At 35.5% G+C, this 16,467-nt stretch overlaps 1 protein-coding gene across 6 annotated transcripts in view; it reads right to left on the bottom strand.

Moving 5' to 3' along the window:
* The window catches only part of TBC1D32 (TBC1 domain family member 32), a 208,766-nt gene that overhangs the window by 120,574 nt on the left and 71,725 nt on the right, over positions 1-16,467 (bottom strand). For all 6 annotated transcript variants that reach the window (XM_036767860.1, XM_036767862.1, XM_036767861.1 and 3 more), the window contains exons 18-21: positions 15,501-15,583; positions 14,196-14,334; positions 12,846-12,933; positions 9,820-9,938 (exon numbers count right to left, since the gene is read on the bottom strand). In XM_036767860.1, the coding sequence (XP_036623755.1) occupies positions 9,820-9,938; positions 12,846-12,933; positions 14,196-14,334; positions 15,501-15,583 (429 nt within the window). The remainder of the gene's footprint in view (positions 1-9,819; positions 9,939-12,845; positions 12,934-14,195; positions 14,335-15,500; positions 15,584-16,467) is intronic.

Here is a 16,467-nt window from a genome sequence, read left to right as displayed (position 1 = left end):
AGGATAATATTCTAGAAGTCAGTAGATAGGTAATCAGGGCCCAGATTAGAGAAGTAGCTCTGAAATCTGGAGAAACAAATAGCAAACCACTCTAGTATCTTTGCCAAGAAAACCCCAAATGGGGTCATTGAGAGTAGGACATGAGTGAACAAGTGAACAGCAAATAGAAATGAAAATTCCAATTTAGCCTATTTTCTACATCAATATATCTCAAAAATTCATGAGGGTAATGTGTTTATTAACTTCTTACACATGCACATACATGCAAATATGTACACAGAAATGTAATCATAAAAATGTGTTCAAATTTTATTTATATCAATCATAATATACAGCTTACATGACATGCTGATATTTATTAAATATTGCTTTGGAAAACTGCTAATTTTTTTAGTTAATTGAATTTAACCAACATAATTATAACTGATTAATAAAGCTTTAAAAAGTGCTGTTTAAGATAACATTGTTTATAACAAATTATGCATCTGTAACTTACTGCAAGCCATGATATAATTATCTGTAAAATTCCTATTGATTTCTACAAGATTACCCTTAAGCATCAGATTATAAAATTCAGTCCACATATCATCTTAATTAGTTCTGATGTGCTATTTCCCATATTCAATTAAGTAGAACTCTATGTGAAAACAATCCAATAAATGCATTTGGTCTAAAACATCCCTGAACAGAATTGTAAAGAGATTTGAGCTTCAGTAGAGTCAGATTACAGTAAAAATACCATTTTTACTTTAAGATTTTTGAAGAATCATTAATATAGTTTAATGTGCTATATATAATTAATATAATTTTATCTGGTTAATTAATATAATTTTATCTGGTTATCCTGCAAGACGGCAGGAAATTTAAGAAAATATATATAAAGACTACAAGTCCCTAGGACAAGTATAATTTTAATATGCTATATCACTCATTAATTATTCACAAAAATATGGCATACCAATCACATAATTCCAATATTATTAACGCTTAGAAAGCAACATGAAAATTCAACTGATAAACAACAAAGAATAAAGTTTCTTTTTTAAAATGTGGTATTTACTTTTAACGCAAAAGCACTGCCTTAAGGCCAAGTCTTTTCTTGGGAATTACAAATCTCTCAAGCCTTAGATGATCTCATTAGTTTCATGTCAAAAATAAACAAACAAAAATTCAAATATCTTGTTATAAAGAAAACTTGATTGAAATAACAAGTCATTTGATTTTATTTTAATAGAAACCCTTCATACTGGTTCTCGTCTTCTAGGCAATAGTCTTTCCTCACCATTAGGCCAAATTCTTGAGTGGCCTAAGGATCTTAAACTGAAAGTGTGGTAATACATTTACAATCAGTATATCATCTGCAGACAAAAAAACATCTCGATACAGTACTTTAAAGCCATAGGAAATCCCTCCTCTTTATACAGTCAATTCAGGACACGCTTGCTGAGAATTTTGAACACTTATGTCTCCATTTCATGTCCTCCTTGATACTAACAGCCAGAGGATCACTGAACAAATTTAATTCTGTATTAATTCTCTATTAATTCTGCATTAAGGAATATTTTATGTTATTAGGACATGCATAGGAATAAAGCAGCTATCATCTAAATGATTTGGTAGTGCTCAAAAAAGAGAAGAGTTGATCTGCAGAATAGTGTAGATACAAACATACAAACATACATACATACATACATACATATATACATACATAAACAAATATTGTTGCAAAAACTTCTGAGAAGACTGGAAAGCAATCTTGCGGAAATTAGGTTTAGACCAACATCTCACACTATGTCTCAGAATAAGCTCCAAATGGATATAAAACTTAGACTTAAAAGGCCATATCATTAACGAATTAGAGAATCAAGGGAGAAATTCCCTTTAAGATTTATGGATTGGGAAGGTGCTGATAACAAAACAATGTACAGAGAATACAGATAAAATACTAGACAGTAGAGAAAATAGACAATATTGATCACACAAAATTTTTAAAAAAAGGTTTGCATAAATAAAATCAATGCAGCTAAAATTAGGAGAAACAATTAACTAGGAAAAAAAAACTTGGCACCAAGTTTATCTGACAAAGGTCCCATTTCCAAGGTATGTGTGTGAGTGTGTTTTAATAAAAATATACATGTATGTGAGTGTATACACATATACATTTTTATTTATATAATATGTACTTATTATATATAACGGATTTAAATTTATGAAAATAATACCATTCTTCAATCGATAAACTATCAAGAGATATGAATAGGAAGATCTCAATAACCTTGTAAGTTCTCAAGCTGTCAACAGGTATATGAAAATACACTTGAAATTACTAATTAGAGAAATTCAAATTAAAGCAATTCTTAGGTCCCACCTCACAAATAACAGATTAGCAAAGTGGATAAAAAAAATATTATTATTGGCAAAGCTGTGGGGAAACAGGCACATTAATTCACTGCTGGCAGAACTATATGAAAAGTTTATGAAAAGCAACTCGGTATGGGTTCCTAAATTGTGCATGCCCTCAAACCCATCTGTAGCATTTAGTAGGCTCATACACCAAAGAGAACAAAGAAAGAGGAAAAGTACTTCATTCAAAAACCAGAAACTAATGGGGCGCCTATCAATTGGGGAATTACTAAAAAAAATATGATAAGTGAATATGATGAAATACTTTTCCAAAAAAATGGACAGTTTCAGAGAAATTAGTTAAATTTACATGAATACAAGCAAAGTGAAATGAGCAAGAAAAAATGTATACAATAACAATACTGTGAACAAAAAGCAACTATGAACAATTTCAAAATTCTGATCAATGTGGTGTTGTTGTTGTTATGGAGTTGTATCAATCATGTACAATTCTCTGTGATCCTATTTGGGGTTCTTGGCAAAGATACTAGAGTGGTTTGCCATTTCCTTCTCCAGATCATTTTACAAATGAGATACAAACAGGGTTAAGTGACTTGCACAGGGTCACATAGCTAGTAAGTGTCTGAGGACAGATTTGAACTGAGAAAAATGAATGTTTCTGACTCTGGCCTGGCACTCTATGCACTCTGACACCTAGCTGCCAAATCAATGATCCATGTAATGAATAACTATGATTGCAAGAGACTGATGATGATGCATACTATCCACCTCCTGACAAAAAGGTAATAGACTCAAGATGCAGAATGAGGCATATATTTTTGGGCACGGAGAATTTGAGAACATGTTTTGCTTGATTAAACTTGGTAGCTTGGATTTCTCCCTCTGAAAACTGTGTATACCTGTCCTTTAACCACTTATCAAATGAGGAATGGATCTAATTTTTATAAATTTGACTCAGTTTTCTGTGTGTGTGTGTGTGTGTGTGTGTGTGTGTGTATCTTGAAATGAGAACTTTAAAAGCAAACTTGCTATAAATATTTTCCCAACTTCCTGCTTCTCTTCTAATTTTAGTTTTATTGGTTTTGTCTCCACAAAATCTTTTCAATTTTACGTCATCAAAACTGCCAATTTTGCCCCTCTGAAACTCTCCCTCTTGGTCATGAATTCTTCTCCCATCTATAGATATGACAGATAATTTCTTCCATGTTCCTCTAATTTTCTTAGAATATCACCCTTTATGTCTAAATCATTTGGAGCTTCTTTTGGTATATGGTGTGAAATGTTGATCTAAAAATAGTTTCTGCCAGACTACTTGCCAGTCTTCACAACAGTTTTTGTCAAATAGCGAATTCTTGCCCCAGTAACTGGGATTTTTGAGTTTATCAAATGTTATGTTGCTATGTTCATTTACTTCTCTATATTGTATACCTACTCTACTTCACTGATCAATCTCTCTATTTCTTACCTAGCACCAAATACCAAATTGTTTTGATGATTACAGCTTTGTAGCATAGTTTGAAATACAGCACTGCTAGGCTTCCTCCTGTCCAATTTTTTCCCCACTGATTCCTTTGATATTCTTGATCTCTTATTCCTTCAAATGAATTATTTTTTTTCTAAATCTATAAAGTAATCCTACAGTACTCTGAGTGGGATGGTATTGAATAAGTAAATTGATTTAGATAATATTGTCATTGATCAAATTGGCTCAGTCTACCTATGAAAAATTACTTACTATCTCACCAATTATTTAGATATGTATTTATTTGTGTAAACAGTGTTTTGTATTTGTATTCATATAGTTTTTGTGTGTATGTCTTGGCAGGTAAACTCCTAAATACTTTATACTCTATGTACTTATTTTAAATGGAATTTGTCTTTCAATCTCTTTCCTCTCCCCCACTTATCAGTTTCCCTTTGCATGCTGTCTTCCCCCATTACATACTAAGCTCCTTGAGAGCAGTCTGTCTTTCTTTTTCATATATGTATCCACAGCTTTTAGCACAGGACCTGGCACATACTAGGTGCTAAATAAAAGTTTACTGCATGGCTGATTTTATTGTTTTTTTTTTCTCCATTTACACTGGCATCGTCACTTGAATATGTGGTTGTCCTAGTTCTACTTACTTCACTTAATTTTTCTTTAAAAGTTTGATAGAATTCTCGTATAAATCCACTTGAAGTAGGGATTGGTTCCTCTGCCTTTTTTATTCCTTACAGCTACAGTTCAATTTCTCTTCTAAAACTGAACTTCTGAAAATCTTGATTTCAGTGTTCTCATTGATTTTTGTTCTTTATTTTTTTTAATAAACAGCATTATCTTGTATTCTCTACATTTTTTTTAAATGCAATTTATTTATTTAACATATTTGGTTTTCAGCATTGATTTTCACAACAGTTTGAATTACAAATTTTCTCCCCATTTCAGCCCTCCCCCCCCACTCCAAGATGGCATATATTCTGGTTGCCCTGTTCCCCAGTCAGCCCTCCCCTCTATCACCCCCCTCCCCTCTCATCCCCTTTTCCCTTCCTTTCTTGTAGGGCAAGATAAATTTCTACGCCCCATTGCCTGTGTATCTTATTTTTTAGTTGCATACAAAAAATTTTTTTGTTTTTGAACATCTGATTTTAAAACTTTGAGTTCCAAATTCCCTTCCCTCTTCCCTTCCCACCCACCCTCCCTAAGAAGTTGAGCAATTCAACCTAGGCCACACGTGTATTATTATGTATAACCCTTCCACAATACTCATGTTGTGAAAGGCTAACTACATTTTGCTCCTTCCCAACCCATCCCGCTTTATTGAATTTTCTCCCTTGACCCTGTCCCCTTTCCAAAGTGTTTGTTTTGATTACCTCCACCCCCATCTGCCCTCCACTCCATCATCCCCCCGCCTTTTATTTTTTTTTTTATCTTCCTCCCTCTTCTTTCCTGTGGGGTAAGATACCCAACTGAGTATGTATGGTATTCCCCCTCAGGCCAAATCTGATGAGAGCAAGGTTCACTCATTCCCCCCTCACCTGCCCTCTCCCCTCCTCCCATAGAACTGCTTCCTCTTGCCACCTTTATGCGAGATAATGCACCCCATTCTATCTCTCCCTATCTCCCTCTCTCAGTATGTTACTCTCTCATCCCTTAATTTCATTTTATTTCTTTTAGATATCTTCCCTTCATCCTCAACTCACCCTGTGTCTGCTCTCTCTCTTTTACATATATATATATACACATACATACACATACATACATATACACATAGATACATACATACATGCACATTCACTTATATAGATACTTAAACATATATATATATATATATGCATATATATATATATATATATATATATGCATATTCCCTTCAACTACCCTAATACTGAGGTCTCATGAATCATACTCATCATCTTTCCATGTAGGAATGTAAACAAAACAATTCAACTTTAGTAAGTCCCTTGCAATTTCCGTTTCTTGATTACCTTTTCATGCTTCTCTTGATTCTTGTGTTTGAAAGTCAAATTTTCTATTCAGTTCTGGTCTTTTCACTGAGAAAGCTTGAAAGTCCTCTATTTTATTGAAAATCCATATTTTGCCTTTGAACACGATACTCAGTTTTGCTGGGTAGGTGATTCTAGGTTTTAATCCTAGCTCCATTGACCTCCGGAATATCGCATTCCAAGCCCTTCGATCTCTTAATGTAGAAGCTGCCAGATCTTGGGTCATTCTGATTGGGTTTCCACAATACTCAAATTGTTTCTTTCTGGCTGCTTGCAGTATTTTCTCCTTGATCTGGGAGCTCTGGAATTTGGCAACAATATTCCTAGGAGATTTCTTTTTGGGATCTATTTGCGGAGGCGATCGATGGATTCTTTCAATTTCTATTTTGCCCTGTGGCTCTAGAATATCAGGGCAGTTCTCCTTGATAATTTCCTGAAAGATGGTATCTAGGCTCTTTTTTTGATCATGGCTTTCAGGTAGTCCAATAATTTTTAAATTATCTCTCCTGGATCTATTTTCCAGGTCAGTGGTTTTTCCAAGGAGATATTTCACATTGTCTTCCATTTTTTCATTCCTCTGGTTCTGTTTTATAATATCCTCATTTCTCATAACGTCACTAGCTTCCACTTGCTCCAATCTAATTTTTAAAGTAGTATTTTCTTCAGTGGTCTTTTGGACCTCCTTTTCCATTTGGCTAATTCTGCCTTTCAAGGAATTCTTCTCCTCATTGGCTTTTTGGAGCTCTTTTGCCATTTGAGTTAGTCTATTTTTTAAGGTGTTGTTTTCTTCAGTGTATTTTTCAGTATTTTTTTGGGTCTCCTTTAGCAAGTCATTGACTTGTTTTTCATGGTTTTCTCGCATCCTTCTTATTTCTCTTCCCAATTTTTCCTCTACTTCTCTAACTTGCTTTTCCAAATCCTTTTTGAGTTCTTCTATGGTCTGGGGCCAGTTCATGTTTTTCTTGGAGGCTTTGGTTGTAGGCTCTATGACTTTGTTGTCTTCTTTAGGCTGTATGTTTTGGTCTTCTTTGTCACCAAAGAAAGAATCCAAAGTCTGAGACTGAATCTGGGCACGTTTTCGCTGCCTGGCCATATTCCCAACCAACTAACTTGACCCTTGAGTTTTTCAGTGGGGTATGACTGCTTGTAGATTACAGAGTTCTATGTTCTATGTTTGGGGGGGAGGTGCCAGCTCTGTCAGAGCCGCACTCCTCCTTCCCCAAGGACCCCCAGTCCAGACTGGGCTCAGATCTTCGGCAGGCTGTGCACCCCTGCTGTGATCCGCCACTTAATTCCTCCCACCAGGTGGGCCTGGAGCCGGAAGTAACAACAGCTGTAGCTGCCCCAACTCCGCTGCCCCCGGGGCTGGAAGCCGAACCGCGAACTCCTTCCACTCCCGCAGCTTTTCCCACTAACCTTCTCCGCAGTCTTTGGTGTTTGTGGGTCGAGGGGTCTGGTAACTGCCGCAGCTCACATATTCAGGGCGCTAGGGCCCCCTCCGCCCGGCTTCTGGTCTGGATCGTCCACGCCGCTCAGGCTGGGCTCTGCTCCACTCCGTTCCCAGCTCCCAGCTCCCAGCTCCCAGCTCCGTGTGGAATAGAGCTCACCCAGAGACCATCCGGGCTGTCCTGGGCTGGAGCCCTGCTTCCCTCTGCTGTTCTGTGGGTTCTGCCGTTCTAGAATTGGTTCAGAGCCATTTTTATAGGTTTTTGGAGGGACTTGGGTACGGAGCTCACTCTAGTCCGTGCTTACCAGCCGCCATCTTGGCTCCGCCCCCGTATTCTCTACATTTTAAAGTCAACTGTATGATTATGAAGCTGTCAAACTTTCAGCCAAACTCCCAAGTAAGCCCTAACCAAACTAAAATGGAACTGGGAAGTATTAAACAAAATAAATAAAAACACAATACAGTATACTGTTAATTTGTGGTTTTCTACATAATATACAGCCCTCAGGGAGCCACTGCTACTTGATTCTGATACTACTGTAAGAGATTCATCTATAAAAGCTTAATTTTTCTTTTTTATATAACTTTTATTGATATCTTTTTTTTAGATTAACAAAAATTCTCCCACGATACCTAATCCTCCTCAAGAGCCAACCTATATAACACATATTTTTAGAAAAGAGAAAAAAAGAGAAAAAAAAAATAAAAACTGGTCAATGCATTGAAAAAGTCTAAACATACATACAATTTCCACACCATGGACTTCCTATCTCTGCAGTGAAGTAGGGTGAAGGTGTTAAAACAAAATGAATCAATGATTAAAATGTCCATATTAACACATAATAATGGTACAGAAGGAATGTTCTATTATACTAGTCTCTCAGCCTACAAGCATTTATTAAGTGCTTAGTATATAGCAAATACTGTGCTAGGTACTGAGAATAAAACCTCAAAATCTATTCTCCATCTGCACCATGTCATCCCATGCAATGACCCCTCAGGTCTCTCTTGAGCCACTGCTCATGCACTGACTACACTTTCTTCTCTATCCAGACCACAAGTGAAGCAGTTCAATTTTATTCTAGAGTCCATGCTCCCTTATCCAATCAAAAATATTGTCCTGCGAAGCCTCAGCCTTCTATAACTCCTACTACTTCCTGATTTTACTCCTATCTATATGCTACAGAATAAAGCTAGAGAAAATCATGAAGCCAGGCTGACAGGATCCATTGCAAATTTATGTTATATAATCTTAGCTAGGCCTTAAATGAAACAAGGTAATCCTTTTACATCTCCTGAATTGACTATCTCATTCGCTACAGGGGATCTTCCATACCTTTTCATCTCTTCTCAAACTTTCCATGGTTCCCCAACCTCTCAGCTGAACATCTTGCCACATACTTGACTGAAAATATTGGAACCATTCACCAAGAGACATCCCTCTTTTCCCCTCTTCCTTATCTCCTTATCTCATATCATTAAAATGCCTTCTACCATCCTTTTTTCCTCTGATTTCACATGAAAAGATGGTCCTTCTCATTTCCAAGACTAAGGACTCCACATGCAAAAGTGATACCATTTCATCCCCTATTTTTCAGAATATTGCTTCCTCTATTACCCACTCCATTACTTATCTTTAATCTCTATTGGCTGTGTCCCTACTACCTACAAACATACCTATGTCTCCCTCATCCTTAAAAAACAAAAACCAAAAAAAAAATCCATCTATCTCAGCTATCTATTGTCCTATATCTCGTCTCCCTTTCCTAACTAAACTCCTAGAGAAGGCTATCTCTATGCTGAGAATTTATAGATTATCAAATCTATTTATCAAGCCCTAACCTATCTACTGATCTCCAACTACCTAAAAGACATCTTAATGTAGATGTCATGTAGAAATCTTAAACTCAACATGTCCAAAACTGAGTTCAGTCACCTAAACTCAAAATCTATGTATCATTCTCGACTCCTCATTCTTTCTCACCTCCATATCAAATCAGCTCCCAAATCCTGTCGTTTCTACCTTAACAATATTTTTCAATATGTCCTCTTCTCTCTTCTGACATTGCAACTGCCTACATCCAAGGCCCTATCACCTCATGACTGGACTACTGAAATAGTCAGATGATTGGTCTCCCTGCCTGTAGTCTGTCTCCACTCTGTGAAACCTTCCACCCAGCAGTCAAAGTGACCCTCCTAAAACACAAACTTGTCCATGTCACCTCACAATTTTATCAATTCCACTGGCTTCCTACTGCCTCCACCATTATATGTAAAATTCTCTGTTTAAGTTCCCTCATTACTGGGACCTTTTATACCTTTCAGTTTTCTTACTCCTTACATACTCTCACATAATCTGCTATCTAGTGACACTAGCCTCCCTGCTATTCCTTGCACTACTTTCTCTATCTCCTTACTGTATATTTTCAATTGCTGTTCCCCATGTCATGGGCTTCACCACACAGCTAAATGGGTTAGGTTAAGAATTCTTACTCTAGAGAATGCGCTAAGTGACTTCTTACCTTTTGACAGCTTCGGTCAATGGGATCCACTGGGGTAGATCTGGGATGTGTTACTCTAACATCATCTCTTCCACATTCCAAAATGGCCCATAATTCAGTTACAAGTGCACTGATAAACCCTAAAAAATTGATTATTTTCTATTATTGATTTAAATTATATAAGTATTAATATACTGCCTATAATCTCTGTACCACTCAGGAAAGATCATGTCACTGGAAGAAATCTGAGGGAATCAGATAGAGAAGTTACTTTATCAAGAAGGAGGCCAAAAATCAAGGAAAGACCCCAAAAGCAATGAACTGAATATAGAATGGAAGTACAGTATAGCCTAGTGCCAAGGTGATAACATATAGTAAAAGGCAAAAGATGTATGTGATCTGAAGAACAACCAGAGTGTACCCACATTAACTACAAAGGAGAAGCCCTCTGTATCCAGAGAAAGAACTGATTAATAGGAGTATGTATAGTATGATTTTACATATATATATGTATATGTATATGCATATATACACATACACACACATATACATTTACATACATATACACAATATATATATTTGTGTCTAATGGTGGCCATCTCTAGAGTGGGGAGGGGGAAGGGAGAAGGAGAAAAGAGAAAGTTACATGATGACTTCACAATATATTTAAAAGAAAAAGCAAGTTGCATATAATAGATTTGCAGTTTCATGTGTAATCCTTTTTTTCTACTTTACTTTGTTATGAAAATGCTTGTTTTATTTCTTAAGTTCAGAATAAAACAAAAACAAAAAGGTGATGACATACAGGCTTTCAAAATTAGATGAGACAGGTACTTATGACTGGAGATAGACAGAAGTTTCCACCAGACCAAGAAGTAGTAACAACTCTACTGTACACCAAAATTTCCTTTATCATTAGCATTAAACCTAGATATGTCTGAAGAGACAGAAAAGAACCAGCTGGTGGCAATCTGATAGCTATAGTACCAAGATACTATTTAACTTTATACTAAAGTTCAAATCAGAAATGTATATCTTGCTTTCTTCTTTCTCTTTGCTTTTAATATTTCTCTAGTAAAATTTAATTTAAAAATATTCCAACCTAATCTCAGCTAAAGGATTTTCTGTACCCCAAACCTAAGCCAAATCAGTTCACAAAGTACTAGCATAATTAAAATCATAGAATTTTGATGCTAGAAAGGCCTTTAAAGCTTATGACCTTTTCTCAATTATCTCCATTGGTTCACCACTGCTCTACTGCCACAATTTAAATTATTTGTCCTTGACTTCAAAACTCTCTATTATTTCACATCTACCCATAACTTTTTTTTTCTCATTTCTTTCTATCCTTTGATTCTTTTACTCCAGTCTAATACAGTATCATATCTTTCTGCCTAGCATGTTTCCTTTTCTCAGCATAATTACATTTCTGTGTTTTACACAATTCCATACTTGGAGGCAGTAAATTTCCTATTTCATGTCCAATGTTTACCGCCATCCAGGCTTTAAGAATCTCAAGAATGACAAAATAACCTTTCCATATAGAGGGGAAAAAAACTCTTCCATTAATTATAGAAATATGAACACGAAATTATTTTTGAAGTAAGGCAAGTAGAATGAATAACAAGCTCTAAACAAAATTTCTACTTAAAAATCAAAATATATATGCTCACGTATACTAAAGTAAACAGATAAACAGATTAAAAAGTAAGGTAATCTTGACCTCAAAACATGTTACATAATGGAAGTAGCCCATTTTTAAATTCCATAGGAAGTACTTAAAATACAGAGTAAAAATATGTATGTGTATATACAAGGATATCTGTGTATATACACATATATTTAATAATAAAAATAATAATATCAAGTAGCAGTTCACAAAAGACACACTTAATGAAGTCACAATGTAACTTGTTGAGAGCAATTGCAGTATGACTCTAATTTTGGATATTATGCCAAGTTTCCATGCTGTGGCCAGAGTAGCCTTTGTTTTCTTTGAGTGACTCAGTTTATCTCATTGAGCCTTGCTGAGTACTGGGTCTGCTGCTTCTCTTCCAGGGCAGGAAGCCCAGAGACCCATGCCGGGGAGCAGAGAAGGCCCTGGTCATTCAGGCGGTGCTTGATGATGTCAAAAACTCTATAAGAGGGGAGAGGACAGCTTGAAGATCCCTTTTTCGGTTGGAACGGCAGGGGTGGTGAGCGTGACTCTGGGCCAGCCCAAGTTCTCGGGTTGAACCTAGATGTTGGTAACTATGAATTGTATTGGGTCTGTCTGTTGATGCTTGTAATTTGTTTGTATTTGTTCTGAAGTTCAGGGTGTTGGCTTTTTCCCCTGAACTAACTGAATGCTGGATTAAAGTAAGCTGGTCAACCCCTTCACCGTGCTTTCCTTGGTTAAGCAGATAAAAAGAACCTGTGCTTTCCCGGCGTGCGGGCAGCCTCCTGGGTGCTGGCTGTGGGTGGATCTTACGCCCCCACAGAAGCTGCTAGCCAGATTGTTAAAACACATGCCTTTTTTTTGTTTGTCACAGTAAAGCTGGTAATGTATGCTGTATGATATCAGGAGGCAAGATGACGTTGGCCCTACGGGACCCCCCAGCAAGGTGGTTTAACACTACTTTATCAACAGCCCATAAGACAATTAAATCTTTGGCATGATTGTGATTTCCTGACACCAACTGTAGGATCATAAGGTTTGGGAAGCAGGGTGATGGACAAAAGAAATCTTCCTGGAATGATTAAAATACAATATTACTTCACGAAAGGATGACACCAGTCATTGTTACAAGGTACTTTCCAATATTTAATAAAGGAAAAATCCTATGATAAGAAGTATCCCTCATAGATTGCTTCATCAATTATCACTGCTCTAAAGAAGAAAATCAAGTAAATCAATTAATTCTAAGATGACCTTGACTGAGAGAAAAATCATACCATCCAGGTAATGTATATCTTTAGGAAATTATAGAATTTTGTTGCTACTATACTAAGCTCAGATGGTATCAGGTTTGTTTTTTAAAATGATAGCTTTAAGCCAAAAATATTACCTGAATTCCGTAGAGCTACTGCGCCTGCAGCTGTTGATGCCACTTGAGTAACCATCACTCCATATCCAAAATTTTTATGCCTGCTTACCTAAAAATAACAAGAAAAGAGTATGATTTTTAAGATTAAAAGTAAAATAAATATTATTTACACATTTTTATGCAGCTTTTATCTTAATCAAAGACTAACAGTATAATCAACGATCAGAATTTAAGCTCTGTGACAGAAAGAATTGTATCATTAAAAAATAAATAAACAACTTTATGCCTCTACCAGTGCCTTTCCCTCAAAATGTAAGGTGCTTAATAATTATACGTTGAATTTAAGGTTATAACTACAGCTGTGCCAAAACAGCTAGAGATTAAAATTATTTTAAAAGTAACTATAAAGGACTGAATAAAGGCTTAGTTGCTAAAACTGATGGTGGAATTCATGAACTAAGAAAGCTCCATTTTTTTACTCACAGAAGCCCATTAATTCAGATTTTAGGTATAAGTATAACACACTCAGATTTCTAAGCTGGCAGAGATTATCAATAATAAACAATGAGAATGTGTCAGAAGGTTGGTTACAAGCAGAATCACGGACTATATTCAGAATTGATAGACTAACTGATCAAAAATGCATATATCTCCAGAAGAAAACAATTTGGCCCATTTATCTCCAACATATTTTAATAGTGTCTACTACAGAAGATTAAAACAATTTATGTTCATAATAATATTTCTATGCCATGAAGGAAAATCAACATTTTCTTCAGTACATTCTTTTTTAAAATGCCTACTGTATAAAGCATTTTGGAAAGATTTCCAGTCAAAGTGGTTTATATTTTTTAAAATGTTAGGGTTTAAAAGAACACATCAAGAGCTATTTAGAGAATTCAGTCATATATATAAATTCAGTCCTTGAGAGTTAAATTCAAAAAACATTTTTCAAGAATCTACTATGTGCCAAGCACTAGGGATATAAAGATAAAAATTAAACAATTAAAATTCAAAAAAAATTAAAGGCCCTTAAGGAACTTACTATCTGGATAACTTAGATTTAACTGTACACAGATATTTGATATCATATTAACAAAATATACAGCTGATTCACTGATTTTCACTGTTTATGAAGTGCTTTTCTCACATGTATAAGGCCACCTACTGTGTTCTCAACTGCCTAATGATCTGCTACATAAAAATCAATGTGTAGGTTATGTATGATGCTTTCTTTAACTAAATTTTGCATTGTTATAATATTCATCCACAGAAAGATAATATTACTGTTTTAATAATACTACTACTATTACTACTACTAACAGTAACAATAATAAATACATTTTGTCTGTGATAGATTTTAATTCATACCTGTAGTTTTTTTGCATATCGGTTGAACATAAATGTCACACAATCATTGATGGAACCTGTTTTCTGAAGAAGTAGTAGTCCTCTTGGAGTACTGGCAAAATTTAGCAAGTCATCTAATAAATTTTCTTCCCATGCCATGCTAAACCAAGAAAACATCAGTTTTCATATTATTTACATTCTTTTATCCACACCTCTATTTCACCTCATTTAATAGCTAATATTTATATAGTATTATGTGCCAGGAATCCTGCTAAGCATTTGACAAGTATTTCATTTGAACTTCGCAACAACCCTAGGAGGTAAGTGCTATTACTATTCCTATTTTATAGATGAGGAAACTGAGGAAGAAGCTAAGTGACTTGTCCAGGGTGACAGAGTTTGTAAGTGTTTAAGTTATAATTTGAACTCAGGTCTTCTTGACTCCATGTCCAGCATTTTATCTATTGTACCACTATTTTTAAAAATTATACTTCTGTGCCTAGATTTCCAAAGTCTCAGCTCTCCATTATGCATATACTTACTTTTTATAACTAAGTAGCATTCTTTTGAAGTTTCTAAAGCATATATGCATTATATTTTATTTTCACAGCTTTTTAACTTTTTATAGGGGGTCTGAACTTTCACAGAAATAAGTTTGGAATGGGATTTGTTGTTAAGTGATTTTTGGTCACATCTGAATCTCTGTGACCCTGTTTTGGGGCTTTCTTTGCAAAGTTGCTAGAGTGGTTTGCCATTTCCTTCTCCAGCTCATTTTTCAGATGAAGAACTGAGGGAAGCAGGATTAAGTGATTGTCCAGGGTTACAATGCTAGTGTCTGAGGCCGGATTTGAACTTAGGAAGAGGAGTCTTCCTAACTTCAGGCCTGGTACTCTATCTACTGCAGCACCTTTGGAAGAATAGATTATCTAAACAAATTCTGTTATGATCTTGTGAAGGTTAAGATATATGTTTTCTTTATTTTTTTAATCTGAAAATAATATAAGTTGTCCTTGTTTTTCCTATTTTCCTATCTTGTTTTTATACTTGCTAATTAAACTTAACACAAAATTTATTCTGAAAAAAAAAATGCTTTTACCTATTCTATTGCAATTTTGAGGAAATCACTAACTTTTCTACAAACAACAATGTAAGCTCAGTTTCCTAAGCTAACAAAGTAGGTAAACCAAATATTGTGATGAAAAAGAAACAACTTCAATGCACATTTTCACCTCTTTGTAAAGTCTTTATGGTAAACTGCTATCATCTACTCATTTTTAATAATTACATAAAATATAAACACATAGGAGTACAGTCTGTAATACTTACATGTTTTGAGACTCCTGGCTTACTGATGAAATAGAATCAGAACCTTCTACAGGAGTAGGAATTCTTTCTGAAAGCAAGCTGGTCTATAAGGTAAAAATTTATATTATTTGGAAATGCTATTATTAATATGTGTTGCTCAAAAGTGAAGTTTTATTGCGAATAAAATATTTATAATCTCTCCTGGACTCATGTTTTTCAAGTAATTTGTTTATTATGTAGATCCCCTTGCAAAGTACTCCACAAACTACAAAACCAAAGCATTTAATAAATCTTATCAGCAAGGATTAGACAACAAAGGATGACTTTTACTGACCACTGTAGGGTTGTGATATATATCAGCATATAGGGAGAAAAAATAGCATATAGTGAATGAACTTCACTATACAGTCAGATCTCAAATATTCCAACATTAGCAAGGAATTATTTGGAATGCACTAAAAATAATTTATTAGAATATGTACCCACATGTAAGAGTATGATTCTCCATGTGGACAGAGGGAGAAGAGGGAAGGAGGGAAGGAGAGGGGAAAGAAGGAAGGAAGAAAAGAAAGAAGGAAGGAAGGGAAGAAGGGAGGGAGGAAGGAAGGAAGGAGCATCATCCAAATGAAAATGGCCAGTTGGGTTCCCAGTGGGGCAGCTACTACTACTCACAGATTGTTGTTTGTCCTTCCATTCCAAAAAAGGCCCAGTGACATCAAGAGGGTAACAGCATGACTTCTAAGTGAATTGGATTTAAATGAGGCAGGACTGTGCAAAATCATCGGCCTCACTCTCTCCTCCAATTATTTCTGTTCTGGCCAGAAATCCTGAGGGTCTTCCCATCCCAGTTTATTTTTTTTTTTTGAGTAGGCAAACCAGTCCATTTTTTGCCTCATTTCTTACCTAGCCTTAAATCAACGAGTGGGTGTTGCCTTAAACAAACTGAGACCTGGGAAAGACCTTAGCTTAAAAAGGCCAAGGTCTCACC

This window comes from Trichosurus vulpecula, chromosome 7 (genome assembly GCF_011100635.1).
Source record: "Trichosurus vulpecula isolate mTriVul1 chromosome 7, mTriVul1.pri, whole genome shotgun sequence".
Taxonomy (NCBI): Eukaryota; Metazoa; Chordata; class Mammalia; order Diprotodontia; family Phalangeridae; genus Trichosurus; species Trichosurus vulpecula.
This window is presented reverse-complemented; position numbering and strand designations above follow the sequence as displayed.